The sequence below is a fragment of the Schistocerca piceifrons genome, chromosome 2 (genome assembly GCF_021461385.2).
Source record: "Schistocerca piceifrons isolate TAMUIC-IGC-003096 chromosome 2, iqSchPice1.1, whole genome shotgun sequence".
Lineage (NCBI taxonomy): Eukaryota > Metazoa > Arthropoda > Insecta > Orthoptera > Acrididae > Schistocerca > Schistocerca piceifrons.
Genome location: NC_060139.1, coordinates 786266774 through 786290944, shown reverse-complemented (window position 1 = coordinate 786290944; position 24171 = coordinate 786266774). Strand labels below are relative to the sequence as shown.

At 41.9% G+C, this 24171-nt stretch overlaps 1 protein-coding gene across 2 annotated transcripts in view; it reads left to right on the top strand.

Moving 5' to 3' along the window:
* LOC124777382 (suppressor of lurcher protein 1-like) overlaps positions 1 to 24171 on the top strand; it is a 726507-nt gene that overhangs the window by 193508 nt on the left and 508828 nt on the right. For both annotated transcript variants that reach the window (XM_047252770.1, XM_047252771.1), the window contains exon 3: positions 4633 to 4696. In XM_047252770.1, the coding sequence (XP_047108726.1) occupies positions 4633 to 4696 (64 nt within the window). The remainder of the gene's footprint in view (positions 1 to 4632; positions 4697 to 24171) is intronic.

Sequence of the window (24171 nt, the reverse complement as noted above, 5' to 3'; positions counted from 1 at the left end):
ATACATGTGCTTTTGTGAACTTACCATTTATGACAACGCATGCTGTTATAGCGTGGATTACCTGTAAATACCACATTAATGCAATAAATGCTCAAAATGATGTCCGTCAACCTCAATGAATTTGGCAACACGTGTAACAACAGACAGTGACAATTGCATTTCGATTGCTCTAACTACGTTTCGCTTACTACCATGTTTTCATATCTGTGTGAGACTGGTAATATGGGTCATGCGACATTCGGGTGGTATGGGCAACGGAACCCATTTCCTTTCCTTTTTTTTAGGGTACTACGCCAGCATTTAAGAAAAAAAAAAACCTCACCTTGCTTCCCATGCAAAATCTACAATCACTTCTAGAGAGACCACCACTTCCTCCAATGCGCTACACGCAAGTGAACATTCTGATTTTGCAAGTGTTTTAAGAGAGATGTCGGCTTTTCCCTCCTGCAGCGAAAAGAGAGGTTGACATGTCGGAAAAGAAAAGCTGACCGAAGCGAAATATTGACATCATCTCCAATAAAAAATATGCTGACAGACAAGAAAGATTTAGAAGAGCAAAAGCAAGAAGCTCAAAAGGAAAAGAGACAAATGAAATTTTCAAAACAACAACAAACGATGATCAATAAGAAGACAAATGAATAACTCAAAATTTTTCGTAATGACAGTTCTACACCACGCACTTCTGAAGGCGTTTGTATATGTAAAATGTATTGTGTTTGGAGAAAGCTATGAGGAAAATTGGATTCAGTGCAAGTGTGAAGCTGGGCACATTGAGCTCTGTGCGGTCATTGACGACTTACCTTTTTTTTTTTTGTTTTGTGATCTCTGTAAGCTAAATAAATCATAGGGTAATCAATGCTATACTTTGGGTAGCATAGGGTAATCAGTGTTATATATTTCGTGTAATGTTAAACAATAAGACATGTTTTTAATTTTATAAAAATAATCATATTGGTGTGGCCCATACTACCCGCTAATTTTTAAAATTCCCAAAATGCAAGGTTTATGCTGATTACATTTTGTGTTATGTTCCCTTCATACATTGCTAAAGACATTTTTATTACTTTAGGAAAGAAGTCGAAATCATGATTTTTCGCTCATAACTGACTTCAGCTACAAGTATATTATGTATTTTATATTTTTCCTTAAATGGCCCATAATACCCGCCGTACCCCTAATTGCCGGAAGTTTCATTGTTGTATGTCCGTTAGTTATTGTGTCAGTGCTGTATTTAGTAGAGCGTTGTGTCGCACAGTTTGCGAATTTCGAGATGGCAGAGTTAGAAGAGCAACCGCGTCTGCAATAAACTTTGCGCGAAGTTCGAGAAAAACACACCAAATGATGCAATAAACCTACGGTGATGGCTGCTTAAGCCGTACTCGCAGTCACAAATGGTTCACACGATTTGAAAATGGCCAGACGATATTCAAAGTAGAAATTGGTTACAACGCCTTTCGACGTCTACCACTGACAAACTAAGGGTTTGCAGACGAATGCAACATTTCAGTTGTAACATGTCATTGAGTTCTGATACAATATCTCTGGATGCATCGTGTTGCCGCCAAGCTCCTGCCACGACTCATGAGTCAAGGCCAGAGAGCACCTCGCCTCGCAGTCTGTGAAGAGCCTTTTGGATCGCACAGATGGGAATGAAATATTCCTTAAGAGAATCATAAGTGGTGATGTGGCATGGGTCTACGGTTATGTTGTTAAGACCAAGGTTCAAGCTTCAGAATGGGTCGGAAAAGGTTTTCCAAGAATAAACAAGCTCGTCAGGACAGATCAAATGTCAAAGTCATGCTGACATTTTTCTTTGACTTTGGAAGATTAATTTATCATAAATTCCTCGCACATGGACAAACTGTTAATCGATAGTTCAGTCGGGACCTGTTGCGACGCCTGCGAGAAAATGTGAGAAGGAAACTACTTGAATTGTGGGGAGAGAGTTTATTGCTCATGCATGGCGATAATGCACCCGTATATTCATCGCTGTTGGTCCGTGACTATTCCACAAAAAACGGAATCACAGTGCTGCTCATCCTCCGTTATCTCCATACTTGTCCCCTGGCGACATGTTTATATTTCCAGAGTCAAAAATTCCGTTGAAAGGATGAATATTTGCAACGATAGACGAGATTAAAGAAAATTCGAGGACGGCAATTCACGCGATCCAGCAAGAGGCGTACCAAGACTGCTTCCGGAAATGGAAACGGCGTTGGGAGCGATGTATCAATTGTGGAGGAGAGTACGTCAAAGAAAACCATGTACAATAAGTGAGCGGTAAGCGTAAACTAGTTTTGTGGACAATGTTCCGGAATGTTTTTGAGCAGCCTGGTACCGAGCTGGGAGGCTGGTTTATAATGGCCTCCACAACTCAGCTGTCGCTTAGAAGCATTTGCTGCAGTACCAGGCAGCGGCATGGGTAGCCACAAACTCAGGACGTGGGCATACAAGTGCCAGGCAAACAGAGGATGCTGTTGGCTCAAGCAGCACGACGGCTGTCTAGTTACGGCAGTCACCTCCACTGAAGAGCCAAAGAAACTGAGCACCTGTCTAATATCTTGTAGGGCCCACGATAGCACGCAGAAGTGCCGTAACACGACGTGGCATGGACTCGACTAATGTCTGAAGTACCGCTGGAGGAAATTGGATCCTGTAAGGAGCTGTCCATAAATCCGTATGAGTTCAAGAGGGTTGAGATCTCTTCTGAATGATAAGTTGAAAAGTATCCCAGATATGCTCAAGTGGAAGTGTTTAAAGTCAGAAGAGTGTTTCTGGAGCCAATATGTAGCAGTTATAGACGTGTGGGGTTATCGCAATGTCCTTCTGGAACTGCCCAAGTCCCTCGGAAATGCACAATAGACATGAGTGGATCCAGGTGACCAGGCAGAATGCTTACGTACATGTTACCTGTCAGAGTCGTAGTTAGAAATATCAGGGGTCCCATATCACTCCAACTGCACATGCCCCACACCGTTACAGAGGCTACACTACCTTGAACAGTCCCCTACTTACTTGCAGGGTCCGCACGATACAATTTGAAACGAGACTCGTCCGACTACACAACATGTTCCCAGTAATCAACAGTCCAATTTCTGTGTTGACGGGCCTAGTGTGAAGCGTAAAGCTTTTTGTCGTGCAGTCTTAAAGGGGTACGCGAGTGGGCCTTGGGATCCGAAAACACATACTGATGATGTTTCGTTGACTGGTTCGCACACTGACGCTTGTTGATGGCCCAGCGTGGGAATCTGTAGCAGTTTGCCCTAGGATTGCACTTCTGTCACGTTGAACGGCTCTCTTCATTCGTCGTTGGTCTCGTTCTTGTAGAATCTTTCCCCAGCCGCAGCGATGTCGGAGATTTGATCTTTTACCGGAATTTTGATATTCACGCTATCCTCGTGAAATTTTCGCACGTGAAAATCCCCACTTCATCGCTACCTCTGAGATGCTGCGTCCCACCGGTCGTGCTTCGACTATAATATCACATTCAAACTCACATCTTGGTAACCTGCCATTGTAGCAGCAGTAACCGATCTAACAACTGCGCCAGACACTTGTCTTACATCAGCTTTAAACTAACACCCACAGCAGGCACGAAACTACGCCATACATTTAAACTTAGAAAAAGCTAATTTGTGATTTAAACACATCATTCACTGCACACGGGGTGGAATTACTGTAAATCTGAGTTTGTAATGCTTTACATCTGTTTCATGGCAGTTCTCAATCGGTCACACGTGAATACTGTGACTGCTCAATGCTCCTAGTGAAATAACGTTCATCAGTATATACTTCATTAGCTGATATTTCTGTATTACTTCTCACACAGTACAGTCTATAGTCCGCATTTTACATGCCACTAATTGGGTGCTGTTTCTCGTCACTGTGGTAGAGGAGGATTTTAAACAAAAGGGTTCAAATGACTCTGAGCACTATGGGACTTAACATCTGTGGTCATCAGTCCCCTAGAACTTAAAACTACTTAAACCTAACTAACCTAAGGACATCACACACATCCATGCCCGAGGCAGGATTCGACCCTGCGCCGTAGGATTTTAAACACCAGAATAAACTGTTGAGTGAAAATTGCTTGGGACTGTGAAGGCGTAATTACTATTTAGCAGCTTCATCATTTATTTCTGAACACAGTAAAGTATTCAGTAAAACAACAGTACCAAGGGAACTTCCTTAAGAGATACAGCAATTACTTCATTTAACTAAATCACACGTGAAATATGTATTACAAAATCTCATAATTAAAAAATCAGTTCTAGTTCAAAAGTCTAGAAATCTACTGTCAGAGAATATTTCAACATGCGAAAACTAAATCCAAGTGGTATGACATAAGAGATACCACCATAATTACTATACAAACAATACGCAATAAATGCAGGACACAAGAACACAACAAAATGCGAACACAACCATGTTTTTGGTCAATTTTCTTACTAGATAGCAAAAATATTACTGTAAGGCCCGTTGTAGTTTCTTAATAATAGCACTGTCAGCGAATGTCGTCGAAGTATATTCTAGTGATCATTTCTTCTGTCAGCTATTATTATTGAAAGTAGACTCTTTGTTATACGCAGCAGCAACTTGAAGAATAATGTAGGTTCTTGTTTTTGCTTTCAGCCGCCGCTACTGCTGCACCTGTTGCTACTCTTGCTGATAGCTGCAGGCAACGCTATAAACCCAGGTGAGTTACATGTTTTAATTTTCTATAAAAGACTACCGATTTTCTGATGCTTTGAGATGCAACGGAACAACGGAAATTTAGGTCTAGTTTAAGATTTACTGAAGAATTATGTAAAACCTATGATTCTGTAAGATGTCACAGAGCTGTCGTTAAGATGTACCTACCTTATGCTGTCGTCCTTGGTATACGTATTAAGCGTGTAAATAAGGAAATATCTTCTCAGTAAGCAAATTTCTAATATCTAACACAGATAGGAGAGTCTTTGTGTTCACAATCAGTATACTACTAACTTTCTTCTATCCTGTTTCCGCCAGTTACATTAAGGAGTTCTCACTAGAACATTCGTTGTGATGGCGTAAAGTTTTAGAAATTAATGGGCCAAAACATTTCTGATGTGGTAAGTTATCAATAAGTATGATACATTTTCCGACATGAAATCATGTTCTTCATTGAACGACTGATGAAATGTAATATAAAAATATAAAAGTCAATGTTCCCAGGTTTGTGTCAATCTCTACCTGTTTGAAGAGTTATCCATAACAAGTATTCAGCCAGCCAAGAGTGTTTTTAAGTACCTGATCACCAGGCAATACGTAAAACACTCAGCTCCACTCACCCCACATTCATTTACGGCATTACACCCCTAAACTACAGAATTAATTAACACTGTCATTCTAACGAAGCATACAGTAAGTCGACACTGCATAATAGTATACCTTCGTTCGGAAGTAAAATAACGAGATTCCTGCATTGTCACCAAGAAAGTATGGCATAATTGCACCATTATCTTCCATTCAGATTAGCGCATACTCAGTGCCTTTAGTGCTTCGCTTAGCCCTTTGGTCACCATAACTACATCCCGATACATATATTGCTCTATCTCACTACCGATGTACTCTAGTAGAGTAAAATGTAAACCCGTATGCATTTGAATTGCCCTATCGTCTAGCATTTAGTTGCTAATGTGGTCTAGTTGCTACCTTTTGGTTGCTCTCGGCCTTTGCTTATGACGCGGTGATTTATTCCCTTGTTAATTCAAAGATATTCGTATAGCAACACTGTACAAACTATGGATCTGGCCCTGGTCTTGATCTGTGCATTTATATATTCTTCAGCCATGACTTTTCCTATACAATGGAAAATATCATAACCAATTAGTATTATGTTCATCCTCATAACAGCGCTGCAATTCCCTCGTATGTTTGTATATCACACGTAGATTTTGTAGCGGTCCCATGAGACTGTACAAAGTGACTGCTGATGGATTTGTGTATCTGGAGGAAGAATAAATAACTACTACTCAACTGGAAACAAATCGCTTTTTACCCCTTTTCGTATCCATGACAAAGCTCGTAATAACCAATTCACTACTTGATGATACTTCTTTATCACTATATAGTGACCTGATAAAATATTTTTATTACCTTGTTATTGCCTTCTTAAACTAACTTGATATGGCCATCTGTTTCCACTTTCACTCTGACACTTAATTTCCCTTCTTTCGTTCGTGTTTAGGGTCTGTTAACTCGAGCAGCTCACGAAAGAGAAGGGATCACTAAAACTGACTATAACTGCGAGCCACACACCACTAATAGCGTTTAAATATAATATTAGCTTGGTTACACTTGTCTCCTCCCATTAGACTCAGATATGCTGAGGTGCTCCAAGTCTACTGTGCGGTGACGTGATATCTGCGCCGCGAGTGGTAGCCGCGCCGTCTTGGGTGCCTTGTCACGGCCCATGCCCCCCCCCCCCCCCACCCCGCGCCGGAGGTTCGAGTCCTCCCTCGGGCATGGGTGTGTGTGTGTCGTTCATAGCGTAAGTTACTTTAAGTTAGAGTAAGTAGTGTGTAGGCTTAGGGACCGATGACCTCAGCAGTTTGGTCCCATAATCCCATAAGACCTTACCACAAATTTCCAAAATTTTGATATTAGCGTGAAATTACGGAAAGTGAAAGCACCAGAAGCCACAGCAGTTCCTTAGAAAAGATTATGGCAGCGTGGTACAATAAAGAATTCACACAGTTTAAGATTGTAGCCGCAGATATCTTGCCTCATTCACCCCTCTGTTTGAAACATACTCAATATCAATACTGCGTCAGATATTATAAGATAAAATTATTAATTCCAGAACGAAGAGTCTGCCAGAAAATTATTTTGAGCATCACATGTCGTATAAATACACTTCAGCCTCTAAGTCCCAGAGCTGCTATCTGTGTAGTTCAATGGCTTGTATCTGGCAAATCAACATTTCACAAGCGATCTATTATAGAAAACGTAACTGCCACAAGTCACGATGTCCCAAAAAAAGGTTTGCACATTTTCGGTAATGAAGCGCTTCATAGTGACGCCATAATCCCCACGCATGGACATAGTTTCCCGATCGAGTACTAAGAGGCCTTGAAACTCCTCACGATGCTGCATTCATCTCACAGAAAAGACTGTTGGTTCGAAGTAGATATATATCATCCAGAAAGCTTCGGCCATCATGCCTTTCGTACTGACGATGTTCTGGAAAAAATTGTACATTCCCTTACATTTTACACCTCAAGAATTGTTGGAAATAATAAGATAAACAGTTATTTTAAATATAATACAATTTTTTTCTGTTTCAGTAAACTCTTCCTGGACAGTGATGTAACTGTGTACAAGAATCTGCAGCAAAGTAACACAGTAAACTTCGTATCATCCTGTAAAGGAAACTTCACACTGTTTGGGCTGCATCCATTTCTCCTGGTGTGACTGTCTCGGCTGCATCAATTTCTCATCCTATTGCAGTGATCTCGTTGACATCAAGATCTCGCAACTTCGTTCAGCGCCTTACTTCCCCGTGTCTGCAAACAGCGGCGCTGTGTATCTTTCGTTATTTCTTTACTTACTACCAGCCGCTAGTAAGTTTTTTTCCTATTGTAGACTGTTATCACACTGATAATAATCAATAAATACGTTCCAATACTAAATACTCATTCTGTCCTGCCTGTCACGAGATCTCTGATGCCAATCACTAAACCATAAAATTTATTGGGTTAGCGTCAAACTGAGTGAAGAACATGGGGTTAATAGTGAACCAAATGTACTCCTCCGCCCAATTATTGTTTTACGTTTTACGTTGAATAACAAATCGGACTGATACATCAATCAGTTCTTTCGCTGAGTGACAGAATTTTTTTATTTGGTCCATAAAAAGTGCCACGTCGTGACTGGTAGCAGAAAAAATTCCTTAGAAACATCAACTGTACGTCAATAGTTAATCGCAGATGAAAGACAGACGACACATACAGAGAGAAACCTGAGGTTCCCTGGGAGAGGGGAGGAACTGTCCGACGACGTGATACAAGAATAAATGGGATGTAGTATAGGAGTCGAAATTTAACTTGGGAGTCTTGTGATAAAATATGAAGGAAGGCTTAGACAACATTACCTAGGATTTTCTAAATTCATGGGGAGAAGTAGCAACCAAAATACGTCCCAAATTTCATGTTAACAGAATCTTCCGTCTGTTCTTGGTAGAACAACATTATAATAAATGAAATGCACCACTTTGTTTTTGTTCCACAATATTACTTTAATTCTGTTGACCGGTTTTCGGCTTACAAGGCCATCTTCAGATATTTACAGAGTATTGTCACCAAAGAAGTTACAATGTTTGCAAACAGAACTGGGAGAGAATTAACACGTCTAGACTAAAATAGAAACATACAGTAACATCTTTGACGTGTGGTGGTAATGCAATGAAGACCTACAAAATTGAACAGTAAATAAATAAAAATGGAGTAGACAGGAATAACTTTAACATAAAATAGGAACAGAATGCCTGCATAACAGTTTCTGTTAATAAACAGAACTAATAATATAAAATAAAATTAGTAATTAACATGACTACGTCAGGAGGTATAAAACAGAACTAATAATATAAAATAAAATTAGTAATTAACATGACTACGTCAGGAGGTATAAAACATGGGGAATGATACACAAACCAATTAAAAGAAGAAACAATTATCAATGTAACTACAGAATTTATTAGGAACTTAAACAATATCAATAAGATACACAGAAATAAATAAATGCAGGAAAATGGACGCGTTTGAGGGAACATACAATAAATGCAATCTTTGAGAGTGTGATGGTACTGCACCTTAACATTAACATTATATTCAAAACTATGGCTATGTAACAGTTTGCATTAAATAAATGAAACAAGTAAAATATAAACAATATTTGATGAGATAACTACAAGAGGTAACAGAAATAGTTACGCCATAAGAGGAACAGAAATGTCATCTTTACTCAAATAAAATGATTACACTGAAGTCACCGCGATTCATGATGGTCGCCTAGACATTAGAAAAGGTGGGACATGGTCCTCAATAGCGTGTGTGATCATCACGGACGGCCATAACTGCTGTGAGGGAAGATTGGCAAAGAGTTTTTGAGGTAGAGCGCCCCAGTCCTCCACCAGCGCTGTTGGTAAGTATTGGATGATCCTCGGTGCATGTGCAACCCGTTTCCCCAAAGCATGCCACAAGTTCTCGATGCGGTTTAAGTCGGGCGAAGGGGCGGGCCAGTTCATTCGCCGAATATCTTTGGTGCCAAGAGCTCTTTCACCTACGCTTTTTGATTTGCACGCTTATTATCAGCCATAGCGGATAGCAACTCCTAGAAGACGCACATGGGGGAGGAGTACAGTGTCAGAATAACGTTTACCAGTGAGTATACTGTGTTCGAAGATTTGGAGATCAGTACGCACATACAACATTATGCCTCCCCACACAATAACACCCTGACGACCAAAATGATCATGTTTGATATGGTTCCCGGGTGGATTACATGATCCCCCCTCTCACCATGAACGGGTAGTCCAATATTGACCAACAAGAACGTTTTGATGGCCTAGGTGTTTCGGTGTAGGGTGGCACAATGTTCCTTATGTATACTGACCTCTAATTCTTTCAACACTGTGTAATTACTGGGCAATGTTATTCTGATACTGTACTCCTTTCTTGCGTGCGTCTTTCCAGTGGTACATTCGGCACTGACTTCATTTTTATGAGTGACAACGCACGACCACATCGAATTGCGCAAGCAGAGGAGCTCTTTGAACGAGAATATATTCGGCGAACAGAGTGACCTGTTGATTTCCCTTACTTGAATCCCATCCAACACTTGTGGGATGCATTGCGAAGGCGTATTGCAGCACAAGCGCTTGTACCAACGAGTATCCAGCACTTGTCTACCGCGCTGGTGGAGGAGCAGAGCGCTCTATTGCAGGAAGTGTTTACCAGCCGGCATGGGAACACGTTAAAGAGCGTGCACTGCTGTCCGTGGTGATTACACACCGTACTTAGAACCACATCTTGCGTTTTGTAACGCCAAGGGCAACATCACAATCACGGTGACTTCAGTGTAATTGCGGTCTTTGAATAAAAGTGTCATTACTATTCGTATTGCGTATTTGTTTCACTTACCTTGTGTACTACACTGTAGCGGTTCCTTCTGTGTATGGTCCAAGTTTCATAAAGCTCTGTTACTTGGCTGTCACACAATACCATGATAAAGTTATTTTCGTCCATGGGTTTTTCACACGAGTGTATTTACACAGACCACTAGGATGTCTGGGCTGGGCCGAAAGCATATCTTTACTGATAAAAAGGCACCTTTTGAAAACATGAGAAAACAGTAACATTACTCGAGATACAGGTATGAGTCGGAGGAAACGCAATTTCCCATAAGAGTGCATTCCCAGAAAAACTTTATTGGCAGGTGTGGCTCAGATCGTACTTTTAGCTGCCACGCGGGATTAGCCGAGCGGTCAGGGGCGCTGCAGTCATGGACTGTGTGGCTGATCCCGGCGGAGATTCGATTCCTCCCTCGGGCTTGGGTGTGTGTGTTTGTCCTTAGGATAATTTAGGTTAAGTAGTGTGTAAGCTTAGGGACTGATGACCTTAGCAGTTAAGTCTCATAAGATTTCACACACATCTGAACATCTGTACTTTTAGCTGGGGAAAAAGGGCTGTATGTATGATTGCGAAAGTCACTGTTGAATAATCCAAATGGCGAGAAAGAGACCATGAGCTGGTCAATCACATGCATAAACTCGTCTGTAGAGATGTTGGTAGAGCACAAGGAGTGAAATCACCATAACGTGGCACTTTACTACTGCAAGTTTTGAGTATGGACATCGATGCGAGCCTTAGCATTCTGTACCACAACTCGGAGGTCAATCGAGTCTATGGTTGCGAGTGTCGCTACCGTTCACGGTGGGGATCCACTCCATACCGGACCACAGTCATAACACATATTGCTGCCTTCGTCAAAACTCAGCCAGTTATTCTACAGAGGAAACAGTGAAACTCATACGAAAGAGTTTCACTGTTTCCTCTGTAGCAGAACTGGCTGTGTTTTGACGAAGGCAGCAATATGTGTTATGACTGTGGTCCGGTATGGTGTTTTATTAAACACTGACATACAGAATTATCCCTGACAGAAACAACTCAAACTTAATCTATTCAATTATTACCCACAATATTCAAACCCAACGCGACCTGGCTGCTATACATTGACATCACGACTTCCGATAATTAACACGAATGAATAGGCCTAAATTGCAAGAAATCCTAACTAAAATACAAATCCAGAAAATATGAAATTAAAGAAATATGAAACCACCTCCAACTCTGTTACTTGCCTAAACTCACTTCAGTTCAAAAAATATGAAACCACCTCAAACTCTGTTAACTGCCTAAACTCACTTCAATCATGAATCCCAATAGGGGAAACCCCATTCTTTTTCATAGGTCACTTACTTCAGAGAAAATCTTAATAACACGAACTGCAGCAATTACAGCTAGTAGCAAAAACATCCAGCTAAACCAAAAGACTACTATAGACTAACTACTAGGAGGCATATCGTTAGCTAAAGAAAGATTCTGTTGAAGAGCAAACAATATATTTAGAAAATTTTACCTTATTTATGTGACATCCAGTTCTAAAAATTATAAAAGCCCTCCGTCTTCAGGCCACAAGTGGTCCATCTGGACCATCCGACCGCTGTGTCATCCTCAGCTGAGGTTGCAACGTGTGGTCAGCACACTGCTCTCCCAGTCGTGATGATGGTTTTCTTTGACTGGAGCCACTAATATTCAGTCGAATAGCTCCTCAATTGGCATCACGAGGCTGCGTGCATCCTGAAAAATGGCAGCAGCGCATGATAGTTCGAATGGTTACCCATCCAGGTGCCGGCCACGCCTGACAGCGCTTAACGTCGGTGATCTGATGGGAACCGGCGTATCCACTGAGGCAAGGCCGTTGCCTCTATATACTATGTTTTTTACACTAATTCGACTACTCATACATTACCAATAACATCCATTCTCATACATTCCCTTACATATTTTCTTATAAACACATAACTTCCTCTCACTTTACATTGCGTGTCCTACGAACACAGAGTCTCTGCTAAGAATATCACGTCCATACACTTTCCTATCCACTCGCTAACTGCTAGTCCGTCCAACCACAGAATATCTTGCCGATGGCGCAGAGCGCTGTCAGCGGTATTAACACTGTCTATAGCAGTGCCAACATACAAACAGGCTAGTAACAACAGGAAATGATAGAAAATGTTCTTTTTCTGACAATTATTGGTTGTTTTTGCACAAATGGGCTCGTTTTAAACTTTGAAGGAACCCATCTCGCCCAGTTTTGTATTGTTAAATTTATCCCACATCTTACTACTGTAGCAACAAGCAATAATGAAAAGGAGAGAAGTAACCTACTACCTAGGTGTAATAATGATAAAAACATAAAATAGGAAACACCGTAAAACAGAACTGCCAAAAAGTTTTGTTTCATTTACTTTTACTGTAAGAATAATTGACAACATTGGAGCTGTATAAATCAATAACTTGACGCATTTTGCATATCTCATTCACTCATGTCTTATGGAATAACATTCTGAAGTAACTCCTCATGTAGGCTAATGTATTCATTGAACAAAAGGAAGCAGATTTATGTGTGGGTTTCCGTCACATGCAAGTTGCTGGCATTTGTTTAAACAGTTTGAAATATTAACGACTGCGATAGAGTACATTTATGCACTTAAGAAAGCTGTTAGCAACACTCCATCAGTGTCTGAGAGTAAGAGATATTCACTGTTAAAACACTAGAAGGAAGTATGATCTGCATTACCCTCTAGTGAATCTAGCATTGGCAGAGGAATCTGTGAAATATACTGCTATAAAACTCTGTGTCAGCCCTGAGAGGCGTACGTTATTTTCGGACTTCTTGCACAATGTTGTCATTCACTTATTTGTTACTGTTCTCAATTAATTTCTCTACCAGGATCGTATTTCTTTTACATGCTGCTGCTTGTTACAATTGTTCCGTACGAGATTTTATTTTATTTTACTTTTCTGTATGTGCATTTGTGACGGCTTCCCATGTACCAAGTCCTAAGGTAGTAACCTGCATAAATTGGAAATACGGCGACGTAGACTCAAGTCAGTGGAGATTTCCTTTCATTTCTCCATTCGGGAGACAGGGAGAATTCGTTCCGATTTCTTTTCAAACTTAGTTGGCGGACCAAATCTCCACGGCGGGGCCTAACTTTCCTGCCATCTAATCGTTTGATTCGTCCAACACTTCGTAGCATAAAATATTCTAGAAGATTCTCGAAGCTTTCTCTCCTATGTAAGAACCGAGACCAACGAACGACAGCGCTTACGAGACCCTCTCATTAGCTTAGGGCATCACACTTTTTGGTGGGTGTAGCAGATTGGTCACTTAGCTGCCGCAAAATGACGAGTGTTTACGTCGGAGCGAGGTTGCCAAAGATTCAGAAAGGCACTCTGCTCTGGGGGCCTAGTGAATATGGACACTCTGCTGAAATGACGAGTTGTGATTTTCAGTTGGTTTGTATCTTGTACGTTAGGACGGGTTTAAACCTGTTGGTATGGGCACCTTCAGGCCCTTGGACCGACTATATTTAAATTGCTTTTTGTGTATGAACTTCTGTTACCTATAGTGAACAGTATGTGGTGTGGACGCGTGCCTTTTCGAGTAGACCCTTTGTCATTGTGGTTAGAGCTGTACCGACCACCCTCCTCTGCAATTATGAAATTCTGGTAGATATGCGGAGCATTTATTGGTTTTTATCCGTGTCGCAATGCTGAGTGAGCTTCTGTTTTCTCACTGTCGTATGGAATGACAAAGGTCCTCTACCACTGCTATTTAGTTAGTATACTCGACACCATGGTCATTTTCAAGCAATCTGCAAAACATATAAGGTGCATAATCCTTCTACGTTTTCATTAGTTAAAAATTACGTTATAATTTTTGCTCTACAATTTGGACGTACTGATGTACTTCACACATCGTTATCGCTGGTGCTGTAAAAATCTATTTTATGTTAATAAGTTTTATTAAACAACAGTTGCTGGGCATTTTTCTTGAGATGTCCGACTCTTTTTAAAAGGACAGATGCTGTTGATATCTGGTAACAATGTACTATGGTTAAAGTTCTGGTTGTTTATTATATGTACATGGAGGTAAAAAACGATGGCAGATGGCTCTGTTGTCTTACGTGTACGTTGTTTTGAAGCCAGAGGGGGCAGTGCCAACCGCCATCTTAAATATCCCAAAACATTTGTAGACTACTGTTTATGACTGCTTCTTATTCATTATTTCTATCGTGTGCACGCAATAGCTGTTTTAAATACTAAAAATTGCAGTGCTTACATGAATAACATAGCGTAAACAGCGCCATTTCGAATGATTTTCTGATCTTAAATGCGTATTTGCTATAGTAATGCGACTGATTTAGCTTCGATAACGCAATTTTCTTTTGTTATGTTTCGAATAACGAAGAAAGGAAGGATGTGATGCGAAAAGAGTGCTTTCGTAATGCATTTAATTCCACTTTACTTCATCTGTATTGATAGCAAATGAAGCTGGTACTCAGACCAGTGCTTGTTAGCTTACTGGTACTGCATCTTCTTCGTCACATTTTCAGCTTAGAACTCGTATGCACAACATTTTTAATGTTCAGGAGTTTTCCAAAACCTTGCCTAAGTGTTCTTTGTTAGCCCATAAACGTGTGCAGTGACGAAAGAAGCAAGACATGCTGTCGTCTCTTCTGCTTGTCTGCAAAATAAATGACTGCTGATATGTCAAAGAAACAGAATTGCACACACATATACATCCGGGCAGAATGGGGTTCTTGTTTTATTAGTGTGTCAGAACAGCAGAGCATTAATCTCACTGTAGTTAGCACATTATAAGGTAGAAAAATAGCGTTGTGCAATGCTTTAAATGAGATTAATCGAATGGTCTCAAAAGATCAACACTCTGAAAAATGGACATTTCGCTTTAACATGTATGTACGTTAGTTTTGGCTGTGTAACATGTAGACCTACTTTCCAGCAGCCGCCTACTGGCTTCCTTTCTCGGAATATTTTTGTCCAGTAATTCTCACAGTTTTTAAGGAATAACGAAATATATTACAATTCGTATGTATGTCAACCCCATCCCCCCCCCCCCCCCCCCCGCTCCATGAAGCATGGGACTTTGCCGTTGGTGGGGAGGCTTGCGTGCCTCAGCGATACAGATGGCCGTACCGTAGGTGCAATCACAACGGAGGGGTATCAGTTGAGAGGCCAGACAAACGTGTGGTTCCTGAAGAGCGGCAGCAGCCTTTTCAGTAGTTGCAGGGGCAACAGTCTGCATGTGTCATTGTAACACTAACCAAAACGGTCTTGCTGTGCTGGTACTGCGAACGGCTGAAAGCAAGGGGAAACCACAGACGTAATTTTTCCCGAGGGCATGCAGCTTTACTGTATGGTTAAATGATGATGGCGTCCTCTTGGGTAACATATTCCGGATGTAAAATAGTCCCCCATTCGAATCTCCAGGCGGGGACTACTCAAGAAGACGTCTTTATCAGGAGAAAGAAAACTGGCGTTCTGTGGATCGGAGCGTGGAATGTCAGATCCCTTAATCGGGCAGGTAGGTTAGAAAATTTAAAAAGGGTAATGGATAGGTTAAAGTTAGATATACTGGGAATTAGTGAAGTTCGGTGGCAGGAGGAACAAGACTTCTGGTCAGGTGACTACAAGGTTACAAATCCAAAATCAAATAGGGGTAATGCAGGAGTAGGTTTAATAACGAATAAAAATTAGGAATGCGGGTAAGCTACTACAAACAGAATAGTGAACGCATTATTGTGGCCAAGATAGATACGAAGCCCATCCCAACCTCAGTAGTACCGGTTTATACGCCAACTAGCTCCGCAGATGACGAAGAGACTGATGAAATGTTTGATGAGATAAAAAAAATTATTCAGATACTGAAGGGAGACGAAAATTTAATAGTCATGGGTGACTGAAATTCGAGAGTAGGAAAAGGGAAAGAAGGAAACGTAGTAGGTGAATGTGGATTAGGGCTAAGAAATGAAAGAGGAAGCCGCCCCGTAAAAGTTTGCACGGAGAATAACTTAATCATAGCTAACACTTGGTTCAAGAATCATAAAAGAAGGTTGTATACATGGAAGAATCCTGGAAATACTAGAAGGATGAGATAGATTATATAATGGTAAGAAAGAGATTTAGGAACCAGGTTTAAAATTGTAAGACATTTCCAGGGGTAGATGTGAACTCTGACCACAATCTATTGGTTAAGAACTGTAGATTAAAACTGAAGAAACTGCAAAACTATGGGAATTTAAGGAGATGGGACCTGGATAAACTGACAGAACCAGAGGTGGTAGGGAGTTTCAGGGAGAGCATTAGGAAACGATTGATAAGAATGGGGGAAAGAAATACAGTAGAAGTGAATGGGTAGCTTTGAGAGATAATATAGTGAAGGCAACAGAGGACCAAGTAGGTAAAAAAACGAGGGCTAATAGGAATCCTTGGGTAACAGAAGAGATACTGCATTTAATTGATGAAAGGACAAAACACAAAAATGCCGTAAATGAGCAGGCAGAAAGGAATAGAAACGTCTCAAAAATGAGATCGACAGGAAGTGCAAAATGGCTAAGCAGGGATGGCTAGAGGACAAATCTAAGGATGTAGAGGTGTATATCACTAGGGGTAAGATAGACACTGCCTACAGGAAAATTAACTTGCATGAATACCAAGAGCTCAGATGGAAACCCAGTTCTAAGCAAAGAACGGAAAGTGGTAAGGTGGAATGAGTATATAGAGGCTCTATACAAGGGCGATGTACTTGAGGACAATATTATGGAAATGGAAGAGTATGTAGATGAAGATGAAATGGGAGATATGATACTTCGTGAAGAGTTTGACAAAGCACTGAGAGACCTAAGTCGAAACAAGGCCCCGGGAGTAGACAACATTCCACTAAAACTATTGATAGCCTTGGGAGAGCCAGCCCTGACAAAAATCTACCATCTGATGAACCAGATTTATGAGACAGGCGAAATACCCTCAGACTTCAAGAAGGATATAATTATTCCAATCCCAAAGAAAGCAGGGGTTTACAGGTGTGAAAATTACCGAACTATTAGTTTAATAAGCCACAACTGCAAAATACTAACACGAATTCTTTACAGACGAATGGAAAAACTGGTAGAAACCGATCTCGGGAGTGATCAGTTTGGTTTCCGTAGAAATGTTGGAACACGTGAGGCCATACTGACACTACGACTTACCTTAGAAAATAGATTAAGGAAAGACAAACCCAAGTTTCTAGCTTTCGTAGACATAGAGAAAGCTTTTGACAATGTTGATTGGAATACTTTCTTTCTAATCCTGAAGGTGGCAGGGGTAAAATACAGGGGGCGAAAGGCTACTTACAATTTCTACAGAAACCAGATGGCAGTTATAAGAGTCAAGGGGCATGAAAGCTAACCAGTGGTTGGGGAGGGAGTGAGACAGGGCTGTAGCCTATCCCCGATGTTATTCAATCAAGTATATTGAGCAAGCAGTAAAGGAAACAAAAGAAAAATTTGGAGTAGGAATTAAAATTCATGGAGAAGAAATTCAAACTTTGAGGTTCGCCGATGACATTGTAATTCTGTCAGAGACAGCAAAGGACTTTGAAGAGCAGCTGAACGGAATGGACACTGTCTTGAAAGGAGGATATAAGATGAACATCAACAAAAGCAAAACTAGGATAATGGAATCTAGGGCCCGTGTTGCGCTCTCTCTCACACACTCCACAGCGCTCTCACTCGCACACTCAAGGTCACGCGCACTGCGCACTGCGCATGCGCCAACACTTAGCGCAACGAGCAAAGCAGTAAGTCACGACTGACTTAGCCGCTCGAGCGCGCCTATATATTTTTACTTGTCTCTGTTGCTGGAAAATCAAACTTGCGCAACTTCCGGCAGTGTTATTCTTATGGAGATTAGAGCGCTGATAAGGAAGTTGACTTAAAAATCAAGTGAAAATCAAACGCCATTCTGCAGCAACGATGGTCGAAGTAGAGAGGATATAAAATATAGTCTGGCAATGGTCAGGAAGGCGTTTCTGAAGAAGAGAAATTTGTTAACATCGAGTATAGATTTAGGCGTCAGGAAGTCTCTTCTGAATGTATTTGTATGGAGTGTAGCCATGTATGGAAGTGAAACGTGGACAATTAATAGTTTAGACAAAAAGAGAATAGAAGCTTTCGAAATGTGGTGCTACAGAAGGGTGCTGAAGATTAGATGGGTAGATCACATAACTAATGAGGAGGTACTGAATGTAATTGGGGAGAAGGGAAATTTGTGGCACACTTGACTAGAAAAAGGGATCGGTTGGTAGGACATATTCTGAGGCATCAAGGGATCACCAATTTGGTGTTGGAGGGCAGCGCAGAGGGTAAAAATCGTAGAAGGAGACCAAGAGATGAATACACTAAACAGATTCCGAAGGATGTAGGTTGAAGTAGGTACTGGGAGATGAAGAAGCTTGCACAGGACAGAGGAGCATGGAGAGCTGGATCAGACCAGTCTCTGGACTGAAGACCACAACAACAACATGTATGTCTACTTTCATCATCTGCTAGATTGAGCTCATAGCTATAAGAACAGTTAAATAAAATACTGTTTTAGCAACATTATTGGTTAAAATTATTTAATATCTCTGCAAATAACTGCTATATTGAGTTAAAAATGAGTCTGCCACTTGCAGGCAGTGATTTGCCCCTGCTGTGTGCATAAACGGGCACAGTTCGCATCGCAATCTCGCCGATGAGCTGGGCCGCAACCACTGCGTTGCATTACGAGGTATGCATGCGCCGCCAGATTTACTCTGCGGCCGTCACTGGCGTGCCACTGGCTGGCGCCAGGCGGTTGGGTGCGCCAGTGTTTTGTCGCGGCGCGGTCGGCAGCCTCGCACCCAGTACCCCAGCTCGCGAGTCCGCAGGAATTCTAATTAACTGCCTGCTGGGCGCGACATTCCGTGAGAGCCCCGTGGGAGCGGGGGCGGCAGCGGGGCCGGGGGGCGGCGGTAATCGAGACGCGCCGCCGGACATCCTATTCTCGTCTGCCTGCCGCCGCGCCGGGCCGCGGCCGGCGCTCAGCAATTCAAATGCGGGCGGCGCCGTGTCGTGTGTAGCGCGCCGTTATCATACTGCCCGCCCGCCAGTCCCATCGTGCGCGGAGGATCATTTCCAGAATCAGCGACACGGCCGGCAATCAGAATATCAGAGTGGGTGAAAAAATTCTAACAGCTGCGCACTCTCCAGCCAATGACGTTAAGCTGCAGTAAATGCTCATTGTAGCGTGGCTGATCGTGTGTGTGTGTGTGTGTGTGTGTGTGTGTGTGCGCGCGTGTGTGTGTGTGTGTGTGTGTGTGTGTGTGTGTGGATAGGCGAGTTGGGTGTGTTTGCTTTCACGAGCACGTCCAAAACTAACTGGGACTGGTATCGATCGATCTGGTACCACTGTTTTACGGAGGACTCACATTTGGGAGGGTTATTTCCCATCTGAAACAGTATTTTCCCGGGCTCTACAAAGTATAAGCGATGTTACTTCATAATTTTATGGTGGGCGAGCAGTTCCCTAGCCCTCATTTCAAAAATATGTTACGTGTTTTAGAGAGTAGCCTGTCCTTAGACGGTGATTTTGTGAACTGTCCGTCATCATTTTTTCGTTTGTTTACAGCGTATAAACTGTTGAGAGAAAAAACATTATGGCCACTGCGCTCCGCGGGACTGAACGGCGCTTGGTGTCGTTGTGGGAGAAAAGTAGGAGGGTCGTTCATTAAGTACAGAAACTCATTTTTTTCTGTTTAAAAAATGCAGAATTTCTTGTTGGACATCGTGGAGCATTCCCGCGTAAGCACCTACGAGGTGCGACAATAAAGTATTGAGACTGATGTGAGAAAAAATGTTGCTTACCGTTTTAGTCAAGTTTAGTGTTGTCTCCTTGAAAGTAGTTCCCTTCTGATTCCACACACTTTTTCCAGCGCTTCTGCCATTGATGGTAACATTCCTAGAACTCATCTTCTGTAATATCCTCCAAGACCTTCGTCACAGCTATATGGACATCTTGCGTTATTTGAAAATGGTGTCTCTTGACCGCCGTTTTGACTCTTGGAAATAGATAAAAGTCGCACAGAGGGAAATTTGTTTTGAGGTTAAAAATTGCTGTACTGACAGAGCAGTATGGGGACCATTTTTGCACTTACCTTTCTCTTACCAAGATCTTCAGTTATTATTAGACGAACCGTTTCTTGATTGATGTTCAGTTCTTGTGCAATCATTTACACAGATCAGATCGTACGAGTTCACGCACCCTGGCCGAGATGACATCCGTCCGTGAGGTTGATGGTCGTCCACTGCGGTCATAATCTTCAATGTTCGTTCTGCCTTCACTAAACATTTTATGGCACGAAAAACTAGAGCTCTTGACATAAGCTCCTCTTCAAAAGCCTTCTGAAGCTTACCGTAAGTAGTCGTCGCGTTTTCACACAATTTAACGCAAAAAGAAATGGCATACCTTTGCGTAATAATGTGTGGTTCCATTTCCGTGAAGAGAGACACAAACATGTCTCAACTTATTACAGCACAACCCACAACTGAGCAGTGGCATCGATGTGCCACTTGGTCTAGAAGCAGCTTATAGACCAAAGTCAAAGATATTGTGCCTACGCAAGCCTGCACGGTCGCCACATCTTGCAAAGAAAATCAGTCTCCTTACTTTATTGTCGCAACTCCTATAGTTCCATGAAGTTCCGATAGGTGGCAGCGCTACACATGGCCTCCGAAATGAGTCTGTAACGGAGGTGCGTTAAAAACAGAGCTGACACTGAGTTTATTTTGATGGAAAACCAGAGCGTCACAGATATTCATAGGGGCTTCCAAAATGCTTAGCGAGACCTAGCAGTGAACGAAAGAACAGTGAGTCGTTGGGCGAGGCGTCTGTCATCATCACAAGGTCGCAAAAGCTAGTCTGATCTCCCGCGTACCGGCAGTCCACCCATAACTGTGACTGAAACGTGCGACCACTCTCATTCGATGTCATCGACAGATCACAATCAAGCAACTCGCTGCTCAAGTGGACGTGTTGATGGTGCTGACACACTAGTGCAGTACTCGAATATGTGTGCCCCTTGTGTTCCTCGCTGCCTAACAGAAGACCATAAAGAGCGACTGTGCAGTGAAGGATGCACTCTGCAGGATGCAGCACATGAGCAGTGCGGCAAAACGTTGTCTCCGGCGTCGACCATACGAGCATGTGAGTCCTCCCAGTAAGGTGGCGTAAAAACAGGGCTGTGTAGCCAAAAGAGTGGGGAGTAATGTGGTATACCTTAATTCCGAGTAAGACCAACCTGCTTTCAGAAAAAGAAGTGTTACGTTGCCTACTGAACGTCTCTCATATATGAGCGGAACTGAGAGGAATGGAGAATAATTGTAGCGGCAATGTGGGACGCAAATGGGGAAATCCGCTGACATAAGCGATTTCAACAAAAGGCATAGTGCTATGGACTCACATGTTGGAACGAGCGTCTGGGAAACGACGAAGCTGGTCTTCTCTTTGCGTGCTAGTATCGTCAGTAGTTAATCGAAGACGGTCGAAGGACGCTGAAGCTACGAGTAGACAAAATGATGTAGTACTTCGACGCTACATCAAATAACATGTGTAAAACAGCATAGCCGATGAGCTGTGGCAGACCTGACGAAAGAGTATTCAACGCTGGTGCAGGCACATTGCCGTAAATGGGGCCGTGCAGTTGACAACCATTACATGTTCGTCAATAACGATTACGATTGTCACGGGAACATCGATATTTCACCAAGGATAACTGAAAACGTGTCAAATGGTCTGATGAAAAGCGTTTCATGTTACATTAGGTCGACGCCCTTGTCCGAATATGACTTCACCCCTACGAACCGCTACTCGAAACATTCACTGGCTCACAGAAGCAGGCATACTAAACAGGAGATTGACCAGGGTTTCCGTAAGATCTATGGTCGTAATCGAAGACACCATAACAACCGCGTGAGTACGGTTGTGGGCCACTTGTATCTATTCAGGCCGTATTGTAGATGGATAACGGTCAGTGCCACACGGCTAGAATCGTGCTGCAGTGGTCTGAGGAACCACCAGACTAACCCGATGGCACACATCTGGAACTCTACTGGGCGCCAGTTCTGCGTCCACACACCCGGTCCGTAATTTACACTATTTGCGTAACCGATGAGTAGACACGTGATGCCGCATATATCCGATAAACTACCAATACCTTGCCGAATCCATGTTGTGCAGTACCCCTACTGTATTGCATTCCAAAGGCGGACCAACACGTTTTCAAGCAGGTTGGATCAATAATGTACAACATGCGACTACACAGCATTGTGTAGTCGCGTGTTGTCATTGTAATAATATGAAAATGAACATCCTCACACAAAACAATGAGACCAATGAACTAGCAGACTCAAACTGGACTCACGTCCCCCAACATTCTGTGCATTGATAATGACACTGTGCCTTTGTGCTAATTTTCGAATGTGAAACCCATCTTTCTTTATTGCATGTTCGGATTCTACAGCAAAACATACGTACAGCTTAGCAAACCACTGTTTTCCGTTTGTGTCAGAGGCCGCTGTCATCGAAAAATTTCAAATGTGCCTGTTTTGTGGTTATAACCGACGCATATGATTCTAAATTTCATTTACGGTGTAAATATAAACCTTTGTCTTCTAACGGTTGATATTTGCGTTCTAAATTCACTTCAGAGTTGCAAATTTAATTGCGTAGTGCAATATGTTTATCAGTTTCATTGTCTTATTACAAACTACGTTTGGCACGATTCAGGAAAAAAAGGCGTGGATGTAATAGTTTTCTCTTCTGATCGCAATACTTGTTTTTAATGAGTATCCTTGCCTCTCACCATTGGGGTGCTTAATTTCAGTGAATATCCATGTCAGGAGCCCTTGTTGCTTTCGGTTAATGGACATGTTACCTTACTGCAATTGTTGTGGCTTTTATTCGGCGGATATCTGCCTAGCGACAGGAGATAAAGTTACGGCGGTTGAATGAAATCACACACCGGAATCAGTACCCTGATAGAGGGATTGGAGGGTGAGAGCTGAAACCAAGCATTCCGATAGTTTATAGAAATAACCCTCGTGTGGTACAGAAAACTCGTTGCCATACAAGTAACATATTTGCCAGTAATTTCAACGTTTACCTTATTATCAGTACTGTACGATCATACTTAGAACAATCAACTAACGTTTTAATATCAATATCAACCGTTAGAACATAAAGGTGTACATTTACATCGTAAATGAATTGTGGAAGAAACCAGTACCTTGGTTCTTAAGTGTAAAAGCAAGGATAGTTGTTATTTATCCATTGCAGCACCATCTATCACCAATGAGAGACAGTGGTTTAGTAAAACATACGCAAGGGAAAAAATGGCAGGAATGGAGGAAAAAAATACAGTAGAAGAAGAATGGGTAGCTTTGAAGGATAAAGTAGTGAAGGCAGCGGAGGATCAAGTAGGTAAAAAGACGAGGGCTAGTAGAAATCCTTGGGTAACAGAAGAAATATTGAATTTAATTGATGAAGGAGAAAATATAAAAATGCAGTAAATGAAGCAGGCAAAAAGGAATACAAACGTCTCAAAAATGAGATCGACAGGAAGTGCAAAATGGCTAAGCAGGAATGGCTAGAGGATAATTGTAAGGATGTAGAGGCTTATCTCACTAGGGGTAAGATAGATACTGCCTACAGGAAAATTAGAGAGACCATTGGAGAAAAGAGAACCACTTGTATGAATATCAAGAGCTCAGATGGAAACCCAGTTCTAAGCAAAAAATGGAAAGCAGAAAGGTGGAAGGAGTATATAAAGGGTCTATACAAGGGCAATGTACTTGAGGACAATATTATGGAAATGGAAGAGGATGTAGATGAAGATGAACTGGGAGATATGATACTGCGTGAAGAGTTTGACAAAGCACTGAGAGACCTGAGTCGAAACAAGGCCCCGGGAGTGGACAACATCCCATTATAACTACTG